The 15,574-nt window shown below is 43.5% G+C and overlaps 1 protein-coding gene across 2 annotated transcripts in view; it reads left to right on the top strand.

The window, feature by feature from the left end:
• The window catches only part of scaper (S-phase cyclin A-associated protein in the ER), a 330,941-nt gene that overhangs the window by 215,568 nt on the left and 99,799 nt on the right, over window positions 1–15,574 (top strand). For both annotated transcript variants that reach the window (XM_067973526.1, XM_067973527.1), the window contains exon 24: window positions 12,599–12,722. In XM_067973526.1, coding sequence (XP_067829627.1) covers window positions 12,599–12,722 — 124 coding nt within the window. The remainder of the gene's footprint in view (window positions 1–12,598; window positions 12,723–15,574) is intronic.

The following is a 15,574-nucleotide window of genomic DNA, read 5'->3' on the forward strand; positions in this document are numbered from 1 at the left end:
GGGATTCCTATGTTCACTTAGCTCTCAGTGAGGTATGGTCTTCATGTGTAGAAACATAGAAAATAGGAGCCTTCTCCGCCATTCAATATGATCATGGCTGATCCTCTATCTCAACACCATATTCCCGCTCTCTCCCCATAACGCTTGATGCCTTTTGTGTCTAGAAATCTATCTAGCTCCTTCTTAAATATGTTCAGTGACTTGGCCTCCACAGCCTTCTGTAGTAGAGAATTCCACAGGTTCACCACCCTCTGAGTGAAGAAATTTCTCCTCATCTCAGTCCTAAATGTCCTACCCGTATCCTGAGACTGTGACCCCTCGTTCTGGACCCCGCCCCCCCAGCCTGGGAAAACATCCTCCCTGCATCCAGTCTGTCCAGCCCTGTCAGAATTTTATATGTTTCAATGAGATCCCCTCTCATTCTTCTTAACTCGAGCGAATGCAGGCCGAGTCGACCCAATCTCTCCTCATACGACAGTCCTGCCATCCCAGGAATCAGCCTGGTGAACCTTCGCTGCACTCCCCCTATGGCCAGTATATCCTTTCTTAGGTAAGGAGACCAAAACTGCACACAATACTCCAGGTGTTGCCTGTAATTGGGTCCAACTCCAGGACAGCAGCCAACTGTGGATTTTGTTTGATCCTAGCTTGGAACTGAGGCGGTGCCAAACCTGTTCAACTGTACTCTCTTTTCCAAATTTTGGAGCAACTGTGAGTGATGTATGTAAATATATAGACATTGGCAATTCCAAACGAACTCGCTTTCTTGACTGTGAAGCCGTAACTGTACCTGAACAGAGCTTACTCATTTTTCCCAATGGCTCTAGTACGTTTGGTGAGAGACAGGAAACACAGCGGTCAATAATAGACAGGATTGGTCCCTCTGGATACAACCAGTATTTACCAGTTTACAGTCAGCTGAGGACACACTGGGAATGTGGAAACAAGCCTCTTAAGTGATGGTGACAGCTGCGGACGAACCCCTTAATATTTCGCGGTGTTAAACAGCGTAGAGCGAGAGCGGACCAACCGGGTTCTGATCAAAAAAAAATCAAAGAGTGACGTCACAGGTAAAGCAGGTGGGCGGTTGGTAGTGAGTATTTCTTTTTCTTAGAACTGTGGGCTCAGTTACAATAAAACCAGGTAACATAACCACATTTTTAATTAACTAATTAACTAAACTTAAGGTCTGCAGGTTTTATAGCAGGTAGTGTTTTTTTTCAGTGAACCTAGGTCCCTAGTATAGTTAACATTTTCTAATTTCAACATAATTTAAAAGGGGTAACTAAGCACCCGTGATATGCCCCTCCTGCAAGATGTGGGAAGTCATGGACACTACCAGTGTCCCTGCCGACCATGTGTGCAGGAAGTGTGTCCACTTGCAGCTACTGACCGATCGTATCTCGGAGCTGAAGCTGCGGGTGGATTCACTGTGGAGTATCCGCGATGCAGAGAAACTCGTGGATAGCACGTTTAGCGAGTTGGTCACACCGCAGGTAAAGGGTGTACAGGCAGGAAGTGAATGGGTGACCACCAGGCAGAGTAAGAGGTGCAGGCAGGTAGTGCAGGGGTCCCCTGTGGCCATCCCCCTCTCAAACAGGTATACCGTTTTGGATGCTGTTGGGGGAGATGGCTCACCAGGGGAAGGTGACAGTGGCCAGGTTCATGGCACTGTGGCTGGCTCTGCTGCACAGGAGGGCAGGAAAAAGAGTGGCAGAGATATAGTGATAGGGGACTCGATTGTAAGGGGAATAGACAGGCGTTTCTGTGGACGCAACCGAGACTCCAGGATGGTATGTTGCCTCCCTGGTGCAAGGGTCAGGGATGTCTCGGAGCGGCTGCAGGACATTCTGGAGGGGGAGGGTGAACAGCCAGTTGTCGTGGTGCATATAGGTACCAACGATATAGGTAAAAAACGGGATGAGGTCCTACAAGCTGAATTTAGGGAGTTAGGAGTTAAACTAAAAAGTAGGACCTCAAAGGTAGTAATCTCAGGATTGCTACCAGTGCCACGGGCTAGTCAGAGTAGGAATGACAGGATAGCTAGGATGAATACGTGGCTTGAGAGATGGTGCAAGAGGGAGGGATTCAAATTCCTGGGCCATTGGAACCAGTTCTGGGGGAGGTGGAACCAGTACAAATTGGACGGTCTGCATCTGGGCAGGACTGGAACCAATGTCCTTGGGGGAGTGTTTGCTAGTGCTGTTGGGGAGGGTTTAAACTAATGTGGCAGGGGGATGGGAACCGATGCAGGAAGTCAGTGGGTGACAGAAACAAAAGGTAGTAAGGGAGAGTGTACAAAACATGACCGGACAGATGGTCTGAGAAAGCAGGGCAAAGACCAAGGGAAGTCTAGATTAAACTGCATTTATTTCAATGCAACAAGTCTGATGGGCAAGGCAGATGAACTCAGGGCATGGATGGGTACATGGGACTGGGATGTTATAGCTATTACTGAAACATTGCTAAGGGAGGGGCAGGAGTGGCAGCTCAATGTTCCAGGGTACAGATGCTATAGGAAAGATAGAGCAGGAGGTAAGAGAGGAGGGGGAGTTGCGTTCTTGATTAGGGAGAACATCACGGCAGTAGTGAGAGGGGATATATCCGAGGGTTCGCCCACTGAGTCTATATGGGTAGAACTGAAAAATAAGAAGGGAGAAATCACTTTGATAGGATTGAACTACAGACCCCCAAATAGTCAACGGGAAATTGAGGAGCAAATATGTAAGGAGATTACAGACAGCTGCAAGAAAAATAGGGTGGTAATAGTAGGGGACTTTAACTTTCCCAACATTGACTGGGACAGCCATAGCATTAGGGGCTTGGATGGAGAGAAATTTGTTGAGTGTATTCAGGAGGAATTTCTCATTCAGTATGTGGATGGCCCGACTAGAGAGGGGGCAAAACTTGACCTCCTCTTGGGAAATAAGGAAGGGCAGGTGACAGAAGTGTTAGTGAGGGATCACTTTGGGACCAGTGATCATAATTCCATTAGTTTTAAGATAGGTCTGGCCCAAAAGTTAAAATTCTAAATTGGGGAAAGGCCAATTTTGATGGTATTAGACAGGAACTTTCAGAAGTTGATTGGGAGAGTCTGTTGGCAGGCAAAGGGACGTCTGGTAAGTGGGAGGCTTTCAAAAGTGTGTTAACCAGGGTTCAGGGTAAGCACATTCCTTATAAAGTGAAGGGCAAGGCTGGTAGAAGTAGGGAACCTTGGATGACTCGGGAGATTGTGGCCCTAGTCAAAAAGAAGAAGGAGGCATATGACATGCATAGACAGCTGGGATCAAGTGGATCCCTTGAAGAGTATAGAGATTGCTGGAGTAGAGTTAAGAGAGAAATCAGGAGGGCAAAAAGGGGACATGAAATTGCTTTGGCAGATAAGGCAAAGGAGAATCCAAAGAGCTTCTACAAATACATAAAGGGCAAAAGAGTAACTAGGGAGAGAGTAGGGCCTCTTAAGGATCAACAAGGTCACAAGAGATGGGTGAGATCCTGAACGAATATTTCACATCGGTATTTACGGTTGAGAAAGGCATGGATGTTAGGGAACTTGGGGAAATAAATAGTGATGTCTTGAGAAGTGTACATATTACAGAGAGGGAGGTGCTGGAAGTCTTAACGCGCATCAAGGTAGATAAATCTCCAGGACCTGATGAAATGTATCCCAGGACATTATGGGAGGTTAGGGAGGAAATTGCGGGTCCCCTAGCAGAGATATTTGAATCATCGACAGCTACAGGTGAGGTGCCTGAAGATTGGAGGGTAGCAAATGTTGTGCCTTTGTTTAAGAAGGGCGGCAGGGAAAAGCCTGGGAACTACAGACCGGTGAGCCTGACATCTGTAGTGGGTAAGTTGTTAGAGGGTATTCTGAGAGACAGGATCCACAGGCATTTGGAGAGGCAGGGACTGATTAGGAACAGTCAGCATGGTTTTGTGAGAGGAAAATCATGTCTCACGAATTTGATTGAGTTTTTTGAAGGGGTAACCAAGAAGATAGATGAGGGCTGTGCAGTAGACGTGGTCTACATGGACTTTAGCAAAGCCTTTGACAAGGTACCGCATGGTAGGTTGTTACATAAGGTTAAATCTCACGGGATCCAAGGTGAGGTAGCCAATTGGATACAAAATTGGATTGACAACAGAGACAGAGGGTGGTTGTAGAGGGTTGTTTTTCAAACTGGAGGCCTGTGACCAGCGGTGTGCCTCAGGGATCGGTGCTGGGTCCGCTGTTATTTGTTATTTATATTAATGATTTGGATGAGAATTTAGGAGGCATGGTTAGTAAGTTTGCAGATGACACCAAGATTGGTGGCATTGTGGACAGTGAAGAAGGTTATCTGGGATTGCAACGGGATCTTGGTAAATTGGGCCAGCGGGCCGATGAATGGCAGATGGAGTTTAATTTAGATAAATGTGAGGTGATGCATTTTGGTAGATCGAATCGGGCCAGGACCTACTCCGTTAATGGTAGGGCGTTGGGGAGAGTTATAGAACAAAGAGATCTAGGAGTACAGGTTCATAGCTCCTTGAAAGTGGAGTCACAGGTGGATAGGGTGGTGAAGAAGGCATTCAGCATGCTTGGTTTCATTGGTCAGAACATTGAATACAGGAGTTGGGATGTCTTGTTGAAGTTGTACAAGACATTAGTAAGGCCACACTTGGAATACTGTGTACAGTTCTGGTCACCCTATTATAGAAAGGATATTATTAAACTAGAAAGAGTGCAGAAAAGATTTACTAGGATGCTACCGGGACTTGATGGTTTGACTTATAGGGAGAGGTTGGATAGACTGAGACTTTTTTCCCTGGAGAGTAGGAGGTTTCGGGGTGATCTTATAGAAGTCTATAAAATAATGAGGGGCATAGATACGGTAGATAGTCAAAATCTTTTCTGAAAGGTAGGGGAGTCTATAACGAGGGGACATAGATTTAAGGTGAGAGGAGAGAGATACAAAAGGGTCCAGAGGGGCAATTTTTTCACTCAAAGGGTGGTGAGTGTCTGGACCGAGCTGCCAGAGGCAGTAGTAGAGGCGGGTACAATTTTGTCTTTTAAAAAGCATTTGGACAGTTACATGGGTAAGATAGATATAGAGGGATATGGGCCAAGTGCAGGCAATTGGGACTTGCTTAGTGGTATAAACTGGGCAACATGGACATGTTGGGCCGAAGGGCCTGTTTCCATGTTGTAAACTTCTATGATTCTATTCTGTGCTGAGTTACTACTGGAAACAGTGGGCTTCTATCTACCCTGTCCATCATTTCATCATTTTAAACACTTCTATTATATAGCCCTGTAGTTTGCGCTGTTCTAATGGAAAAAAACAGTTTTTCAAGTCTTTCTTCCTGTTAGTATTTCCTCATGCCAGGCAGCATCCTAGATAATCTGTGTTGTACCCTCTCTAAAACCTCAATATCCTTCCTGTAGCATGTAGCCCAATAATGCATACAGTATCCTAACTGAGGTCTTATTACGGTTTTATATAGTTTCGTCATTATCTCTTGGCTTTTAGATTATATACCTCTTGAGATAAAACCTAGAATTCTATTTTTTTTTTACAGCCTTATTAACCTGAAGTGCTGCCTTTAATGTTCTGTGAACCTGTACCCCCAAGTCCCTCTGCTCTTTCACAGCACTGAGCCTACTTCAATTCAGAGTATAATTACTGCTGTTACTTTTTTATGAAAATGCATCACCTCACACTTGCTGATATTTAATTCCATCTGTCACTCTTTAACCCATTCTCCCATCCTTATCAACATCCCTTTGCAGTTTCCTTTGGTCTCCTAAAGAATTAACTATACCTTCTACTTTGGTATTATCTGCAAATGATGCCAGAAGCAAGACAAAAGTTGTTCTGATTCAGTGATTTCAGTGGGGAGCAGTTGGGCTCATACCACCAAGAAGTGCAACTATGCTTGCCAGTACAAAGGGTGATCACTGTACAATATAAGCTATGCAAATTTGAAACTTTGTAAGAGGAAACAGAAGAGTGATTAGAGGTGCTCTGGGCCAGCAAACTGACCTTGCATCTCCGGGATCTGGATTTGACTCCAGCCTAAAGTAAAATAGATACAACGCATATCATTTCTCAGAAACACCTCAAAGCAATTCACATACAAAGAATTACTTTGAAGTGCTTTTATTATTTAGGCAGCCATTTTGCATAAAACAGGCTCCCATAAACAGCAATGAGATGAATGACCTGTTAATTTCTTTTTTGATGGTGTCGCCCCAGGGAAGACTATTGGCCAGGACCTTGGGAAAATTCCCTGCTCTTATTCAAACAGTGCCATGAGATTTTTAACGTCCACCTGAACTGTCAGATGGGTTTAATTTAACATTCCATGGAAAGGATGATACCTCTGACAATGTAACACTCCCTGAAAACTGCACTGAAGTGTGGGCTCTGAAGTGGAGCTTGAGCCTACAGTCTCCTGGCTCTGAGAGGGTAGGGATACCAGTTGAGCCAAACTGCCACGTCTAATGGAAGACTAATGGAATTAAAGTCACTACTGTGTCGGGTGTAAGACTCCTACATTAAATGCGTTTTTGCTGCCTTGATCCACCTTGAGCCCATAACTTTGACTTAAAGGCAAAAGTACCACCTACTGAGCCAAACTGGCACAATGGAAAGGAGGGGAGGGAATTTGGTGGAGGATGTAAATGTAAGTATGAACTGAGAGAAACCTTATAGTGTTACTGTTTCAGGAAACCACTTTATTTCTTTTAATATTTTAATGAAAAAATCCATAATAATCCTGTTTGATTTATAGTGACAAATTTGAAAAATGACACTTTGGACTTCAGCAGTGAACCTTTTTTAAATACAAGAGTACTTTGGGCTCGTCATTTAGAGCTTGTGTGTAAATGGTGACAGCTGACAGCTGTTGTTACTCTAATAAGATTAAAGTAAAGAAATTTAGTTTTACTGACTTTAATCTACCATTTAACACTGAAAACCACCTGGGGCGTGCTTTATCCTGTTCGTGCAGCATCTCCACGTTAGCTTTATACTCTGTATCCACCAAGGAATAAGACGCCTGCTTGCCTCCATTAGCTGACGAAAACCTGACTCTTCCAAATGCTACATTTTGCTAATTGAATTACATCTTATTTGTTTTTCCTCCAATTTTAGTTTTTGCGCTCCAATTTTCCCCCCTGCTCTTCTGAAGGTCCTGAGCCTTTTCTCGGGTATGGTTCCATGGGCGCCCAAGCAGCCACATTTTATGTGTGAGCCTTGGCAGTGAGCATTGGCAGGACACTCTTTAAAAATTTGTTGTCATGATGTGGGTCCATTTATTGCCCATCCCTAGTTGTCCTAAGAATGTGGTGTTGAGCCCTCCACTTGAACCACTTCAGTTCTTGTGGTGATGATGCTCCCACAATGGTGTTAGGTGGGGACTGCCAGTATTTTGACCCAGCCATGATGAAGAAGCAGTGATATACGCCCACCTGTGGGGAGACAGTACAGTCGAGCCCAATCTCATTCTCACCCATATTCATGTATGTGCACATACTTAACAATTGTAAACAATTTTACAACACCAAGTTATAGTCCAGCAATTTTATTTTAAATTCACAAGCTTTCGGAGGCTACCTCCTTCCTCAGGTGAACAATATGGAAAAAGGAGGTAGCCTCCGAAAGCTTGTGAATTTAAAATAAAATTGCTGGACTATAACTTGGTGTTGTAAAATTGTTTACAATTGTCAACCCCAGTCCATCACCGGCATCTCCACATCATGACATACTTAACAGCAGAGACCACTGGATGATGATCCTGGCTGCTTTTCTCCTGCCTAGTACAGGCTGCTGAGGCCAATTGTAGTATCCCTCTTGCTCCAATCCTTTACATGAACTAACTGCAAAGTTTGCAAATGGACTTTTACTGGATTAATCTTATTAGAGTGACAACAGCTGTCAGCTGTCACCGTTTGCATACAAGCCCAAAGTACTCTTGTATTTACAAAAGGTTCACCGCTGAAGTCCAAAGTGTCATTTCTCAAACTTGTCACTATAAATTAAACAGGATTATTAACAGAAACTTGCATTTCTATAGCGCCTTTAACATAGTGATTATCTGAAGACATTTCATGACAAGGAGAGAGGGGGGTTGATAAAATTCAGTCAAGGTATTATGTTAAGTCTACAGCACAGAAATGGGCCATTTGGCCCAACTAGTCTATTTCGGCGTTTATGCTGCATAAGAGCCTCCTTCTCCCTTACTTCATCTCCCACTATCAGCAGATGATAGGATGCAGGAGAGGAACTGGTGGTAGTTGTCCTTGCAGAAATATGTGACGTGAGGCAGGAAGAGTCAGAGATGCTCAAAAGTGAGAGTAGTGTCTATAAATTGAAGGATAAAAGTTGTAAAGTTATGATTTATGGGCTATTGCCAGTCATTGGCAGCGATAATAAATCTATGAGTAGCATTGTGTGGCTGGCTAGTTATGGTAGGTTAAATGGTGTTGGTTTTATAAATAAGGGGTACTATCTTTGTGGTAAACTTAGTTGGCACAGGACAGAAAGACTGTATCTGAATATGATAGTAACAGGGAGATTAGCTAATAATATAGAGGGCAAAAGCTAAATATGGATGGGATGGGCGTCAGAGTGTAAGTGAGAAACAGCAGAACTTAGAAGGTGGTCTCAGAAGGAGATGAGATACAGCAGGAAATAAATTTGGCTGTAGTAAATAAAGAGGCTAAAAAACAAAACACAAGACTAAAATAAGGAATGCAATTAAGTGTCTACCTGAATGCTAGGATGATTATGAAAATAATGCTGGGCAAGGGTATTAAAGGTTACGGATCCATGGGGTAGATGGAATTAGCATATAGATCAGCCATGATCTAATTGAATGGTGGAACAGGTTCGAGGGGCTGAATGGCCTACTCCTGTTCATATGTTCCAATGTAACACAAGGGTCTCAAGAGTGGCTGACAGGGGCATGGAAAATAAGCATCTCTTTCCCATTGGTTCTCTAACGGGTGCAAAATCAACCATGTCACACTGGTGGAATAAAAAGGGGAGAGCAGCACTCGGAGGTCTGCGCTGCAGTCTCTTGTGGGCACCTTAATATACGATTCAGAAGTGTCTTTAGTGAAGTGGGTTTTCTAGAGCTGGTGACTGATCTCTAAAATCTTTGCCAAGTTTAACTGTATACATAACCTGGGATTAGTAACCAATAGAACGCTCCATCTGTTGCGTGACGTAGTTTGCATTCTGCCAGTTTGATGCCAACCTGACTTATTTAAACAGAATGAGAGTCATTAGTGTGAATTTTGTTTAAATAAGCCAACTCTGCACCCCACTGGTAAAGTGCAAACTACATACTATTACTATCATTCTTAAGAGTTACAGAGCCATTTAATAGCTAAATACATTAATGTTGGAGTGCTTTTTATACAGTAATGAAAAATCTGGTTGGACTTGTATACAAGAAGCCTAAATAGGCATTGCTTTAAAGGAATCAGGCCACGGTGCACATTTGCATATATCAGAGCTTTTATTTGGGCTTCACTGTGCATTGCTTATTAATCCCTGTTGAAATATTTATCATAGCTGTTTGCATCTTGAGACATTTACAGTTTTACCTTCCTATTGCAAGACGTTTTCACAGAAAAGATCCACTTCAAAATGGTCAGAGATAGCTGTCATCCATTGTATTCACTCGTCTATTTCATTCATCTTATCACCATTGCGAAGCTGGAAGTCATATGTGTACTGCTGGTCTATTCCTAAATTTTTGGTACCTATTTAGTAATGCAGCCTTTGCTATTTAATACAAAGCCAGCGCAGGAATCTTCCAAAAATATAACCATTTTAATCTGTATCGATAGTAAACCAAGCAACGGGTTGATATAGAAATTATTTACTGCTTCTGTTGAAGAATCCTGAATTTTCAAGAGTACAAATGTGAGAGGGAAAGGAGTTCTGTACAGCATGTATCTTTTTACATTAGAAAAAAAGGACAAGTTAATGAAATTGCATTTATATAGTGCCTTTCATGTCCTTGGTATGTCCCAAAGCACTTAGCCAATTCGTTACTTATAACAGTAGTCACTGTTATTATGTAGGCAAACACAGCAGCCAATTTGTAGACAACAGGATCCCACACCAAGTAAATTAGATAAATGACCTGATAATGGTGATTGAGGGATAAATGTCGACAAGGACACCAAGAGAACTCTCTGCCCTTTTTTGAATAGTGGGGTGAGATTGTTTACATTTTCCCGACTGGGCAGATATAGCCTCAGGTTAACGCTTCATCTGAAAGGTAACACCTTCGACAATGCAGCACTCCCTCAGTACTGCACTGAAATGTCAGCCTAGTTTATGTGCTCAAGACCTGGAATAGGGCTTGAACCCATGACATTCTGAGGCAAGAGGGCTACCACTGAATGAAACGGATATATTTTCTTGCCTCCCCTTCTGAAGGCACTAACTACTGTTGGAATATTATTCCTGAGTACAACCAGCCCTCTGATATCTTCCAAAGTGCTCATCCTTGTGTGAACCTAGAAAATAGGCGTAGAAATTCGTTTTGAACAGTAGGGCTAAATAGGCACTGTCGAACGGTCCGCCCGTTGTACTCCCGGTGTCGAACGGTCCGCCCGTTGTACTCCCGGTGACGAACGGTCCGCCCGTTGTACTCCCGGTGTCGAACGGTCCGCCCGTTGTACTCCCGGTGTCGAACGGTCCGCCCGTTGTACTCCCGGTGTCGAACGGTCCGCCCGTTGTACTCCCGGTGTCGAACGGTCCGCCCGTTGTACTCCCGGTGTCGAACGGTCCGATATTCCGTCCCAATGACTGCAGTAGAGCTAAATATCGAGCGGGCGTAAAACAGATATCTGATGCAATGCCGCCCATCCAGCAATATTGCCCAAAACAATCTGCAGGCCATTCAACCATGAATGGCATCGCAGCTGAGTCTGTTCCTGTCCTCACATAAGTACTTTCCAGCAAGACTCACCGGATAGTGATCAGGAGCAGACACTGTCGCTAATTTTTTTTTTCAAGATCCCCCCCCCCCCCCCCCGCCACCTGGTTAAGTCAGTTTACTCACCATGCCCTGGTGCTCAAACTTGGTCTGTATGACTTTACCCACCAATGGTGGGAGCTAAATTATATTTTTGAATACATTAGGGATGGGTATTGATATTTTACAACAGAGTTGAGGACTATCATCTTGATCCGAAAGATGAGACCATAGAACGATTACTGCTATTAACCTTAATTCCTGACTATGATACTATTGTTGTTCAATCATAGTTTCTGCAATACTTCAGACACTAATCTCATTTTCTGGTCCTTTTCCATCTTTCAAGAAGTAGGTAGTTGAGTTCAGGCCATAACGGAGACCCTTTCATTATATATTAGCCTTGGCTCAGTGGGCAGCACTTTCACCTCTAAGTCAGAGGGTCGTGGGCTCAGGCTCCACCGCAGAGGCTTGAGCACATAATCGAGGCTCACATTCCAGTACAGTACTGAGGGAGTGCTGCACCATCGGTGCTGTATTTTGGATGAGACGTTAAACCAAGGCCCCGTCTGCCCACTTGGGTGGGTGTAAAAGATCCCATGGCATTTTTCGAAGAAGATCGGGGGAGCTTCTCCAGGTTTCCTGGCCAATATTTATCCCTAAACCAACATCGCTAAAAACAGATTATCTGGTCATTTTTATTTGTGGGACCTTCCTCTGCACATTTTGGCTGCCGTGTTTCTGTACATTACAACAGTGACTACACTTCAAAAAGTACTTAATTGTCAGTAACGCCCTTTGGGACCTCCTAAGGTCGTAAAAGGCGCTATATAAATGTAAGTCCTTTTCTTTACTTTTCCTTCCATTGCTGTTACTACACTGACAGAGTGGCTGGCTGACTCCCTTTGAATGTTAGAGAAATGTGTGCGGGTTTGAATATACAGCCTACAGACAATCTGAATCCTGTTCTTTTAAAGTACTAAACTAAAATAGTATGGCACAGTGTATGACTTGATCTGTTAAGTATATATAAAAGGTGATTACAACTGTTGAATTTATAATTGCTGGGAGAGACAGAGTTTATGAAGACAATTCTATTACCAGATGTTTTAGTTTGTCTTTAGAAAGTATACTTTTGAGGTTCCCTGACAGGCATGTAACTGAGCCATCCAGACCAGAAGGCCTCGGATTTCATTCGTTATCTGCACTGGTTAGCTGATCTCAGCTGGAGTGGCTGTAGTGTCACGACAATTGACTTGCATGCTCCTGGGCTAGGAAGAGAAAGATTGGCCAGAATTGCCACTCTTGATCACCATCCAGCAACCCCCACTGAAATGGATACATTTCTGGACATCGGGATGGGATTAGGTTTGGGTGTGATGCCGTCCACAGTCAAATGTCCCGCCAACACCCGTTGTCTAAATTCACACTTCAGGAATGGTCCCTTGAGCAAGATGCCAGAGACAGCAGGTGCCCATGGGACTTCATCCCGGTAGAAGTAAGCCTCTTCATGAGAGAAGGGAAGATTATTGGATTCGGGGAGGGGGGGTGACAAATAAAAGTGTGTTTAAGTAAATACAAGCTCACATCTCTCTTTTTATTTGTCATTTTCCAGATCCCTGTGCAATGTGATTAATGCGTACTGCTTTGCCTGCAGTGGCTGCTATGACAACTGCTTCTATGTTCTGTTCAGTAACAAGATCACCTTCTTAATGGAGCTGCTGATGCATCAGTTGATGGTAGGAGTCAGTACCTGCAACTGCCTGCCATTGATGTACTTTTATGGATGCTTGTAAAGTTGATTAAAAGGTATAGGTTTAACCCGTGTACTGTGAACGGGAAAGTTGGAAAAATGACGACTGCTTTACCGAGAGCATAACTTTTATTTTCATATTAACATATCTCGGTTATTTCTGCAAAAATTTCAAACTTATTCCAGTCTTCAAAAAAAGTTCCAGGTATTTGAATTTGAGGGGGGGAGAAATAACTTGAAAGTCATAGTCCCAGATAACGTGATGCCTTTTGACTTTCCTGCCAACCTCGTCACACGTTATGCTCCTGTTGAAAATGTACAATGTGTATCTCATTAAAAACAATATAACTTTAAGAACTGCTTGTAATTATATAGCACCTTTAACATAGTAAAACGCCTCATGGGGCTTCACAGAGGTGATAAAAGGACACTGAGCAGCAGCAGGAGAAGAAGAGTGAGGAGAGATGAGTGAAGGCATGGTTAAGGAAGTAGGTCTTAAGGCTTTTGAAGTGGAGGAGAGAAGTAGCAACACAGATGGGGTTTAGGGAGAGTGTTACAGAATGTAGGGCCAAAATGGCTGAATGCCCTGCAATGAAGATGGAGCGGAGGAGTCCGAAGACCAGAGATCATGTGGTGATACATATGGCTGGAAGAGGTTGCAGAGGCAGAGAGAGGCAAGTTCATGGGTGGGGGGAGGGGGATTTATCCACGAGAATGAGGATTTTGAATTCAATGCATTGGGGGACAGGGAGACTATTTGTTTTCAAAACTTTTGATTGGTTTCTCTTCACTTACATAAGCATTAGTGAGCTTGGTCCGTGGAGGTGCCTGCTTCATTTTTTTTAAATGTAAATTTTGTGCTCATCGAGGTGAGTGATCCTAACACTCCAGACACTCAGCCTCTGTATTAAGCACTCCCAGGTCAGGTAAAGCACAGTTAGAAGTAGACTAAAGTTCCCTCTACTGTGTCGCAAAGATGTGCCTCAGTGCAACATTAGGAGAGGACTCCTTGTTGCACCAGTGTGATCTTTTTCCATTTCCTACACACCTGTGGTCTCTCTGGCAGAGATTGCCAATTAGAGCATTTTTGTGGTAAGTATACCTGCCTGCCAGGTATTGCATTGAGACTGTCCAAACTCATTGCCCAGACTTTGCTTACTTTTGCCATTCATGCATACTGTATATCTCATGGGGTAATTTTAATCTAACCCACCCAGCTGGAAACTAACGGATCAGGTCGGTGGAAAGTAAAATCGGATGGGCTGTAAAACAGGCAGGTAGTCCGATACTATCAATTTCCCATCGGGCGGGTTAGGTTAAAATTACCTCCACTGCTTTGATTATAGATTCGCTTGCAGACAAAATTATATTAAGTGTAGAATGGTAGAAATTTCAGCATAGAAGAAGACCATTCAGCCCATTTTGCCTGCTAACTCCACTTTGGAGCTGTCTACTCTAATCGCATTTCCCTATCTCTCCAATATTTTTCTTCTTTGTGTGTTTATATAATTACCTCTAAAATGCCATAATTATATTGGCTTCAAAGGTAATTTGTGGTAAAGCATTCAATACCTAGTAACCTACTTTTAAAAATATCCTAGCCTCCCCCTTTATACTTTTAGCACTAATTCTAAATTTAGGTCCCTTGATACTAATTCACCAGTCGGCGGAAATAACCTTTCACTGCTTACGCTGTTTGAAGGAGCTGGGGGCGAGGATCAGGTGCTGTTAAAAATTTGCCGCCATGTTTTTCAATAAGGTTGCTTGTTTTACAAAGATGTCAAAATTACATAAATGGGCAATAAGTGATGACCAAAATATTCAATTATTTGTAGCTTAAAAATTGTAGTTGAAAAATAAACACTATTTTCCACTTGGAGTAGTAAAATTAACTTAGCATGCAATGAAACATTTGCACAATAAGACCACCAAACTTCTGCATATTTTATTTTTCTCCAGTAGAACCTGTTTCCACCTGCCGCCTTTGGGACTGATTTCACGTGGTCTGAAATGTTCCTTTATTATCGAAACTCGCTCCATTTTTAAACATCAGAGTCTGTTTACTTTGTTGCTGTTATTTTCTTTCCCCGATTGTCTTCTCTTTTCTTATTGATGGGGTGCAGTCTTAAAGGTGCCATCAGCCCTCCCAAATGGCCATTTTTTATGAGTGAGCCTGGACATTGTGTCAGTAGGCTGATCAAACACGGAAGTCTGACAGCTGAGCCTTTCAGCGTAAGTCACTGTATAGAGATCAGAAACAAGAGCCCGAGCTGAATTTTCCCTTCCTTAGCCCAGGAATGCTGAGGCCAGTTGTACTACCCCCTACTCCTGGCATGGCTGAAAGCAGTTAACGGAGCAAAGACTGGGAATTGAACCTGGGATTTTCTGCTCTGTATGGCTTAGTGCTACGATGGGCATTGTTGGAGCTGGCTGACGCATTTTAAGTTTTTTAAAATTCATTAGCATATGGGCGTGGCTAACAAGGCCAGCATTTATTGCTGATCCCTAGTTGCCCTTGAGAAGGTGGTGGTGAGCCGCCTTCTTGAACCGCTGCAGTCCTTGTGGTGAAGGTTCTCCCACAGTGCTGTTAGGTAGGGAGTTCTGGGATTTTTGACCCAGTGACAATGAAGGAATGGCGATATATGCCCAAGTCAGGAAGGTGTGTGACTTGGAGGTGATTGTTCTCCCATGCGCCTGCTGCCCTTGTCCTTCTTGGTGGTAGAGGCCGTGGGTTTGGGAGGTACTGCCAAAGAAGCCTTGGCAAGTTGCTGCAGTGCATCCTGTAGCTAGGACACACTGCAGCCGCAGTGCGCCGGTGGTGGAGGGAGTGCTATTGTT

This window comes from Heptranchias perlo, chromosome 38, assembly GCF_035084215.1.
Source record: "Heptranchias perlo isolate sHepPer1 chromosome 38, sHepPer1.hap1, whole genome shotgun sequence".
NCBI classification, from domain to species: Eukaryota; Metazoa; Chordata; class Chondrichthyes; order Hexanchiformes; family Hexanchidae; genus Heptranchias; species Heptranchias perlo.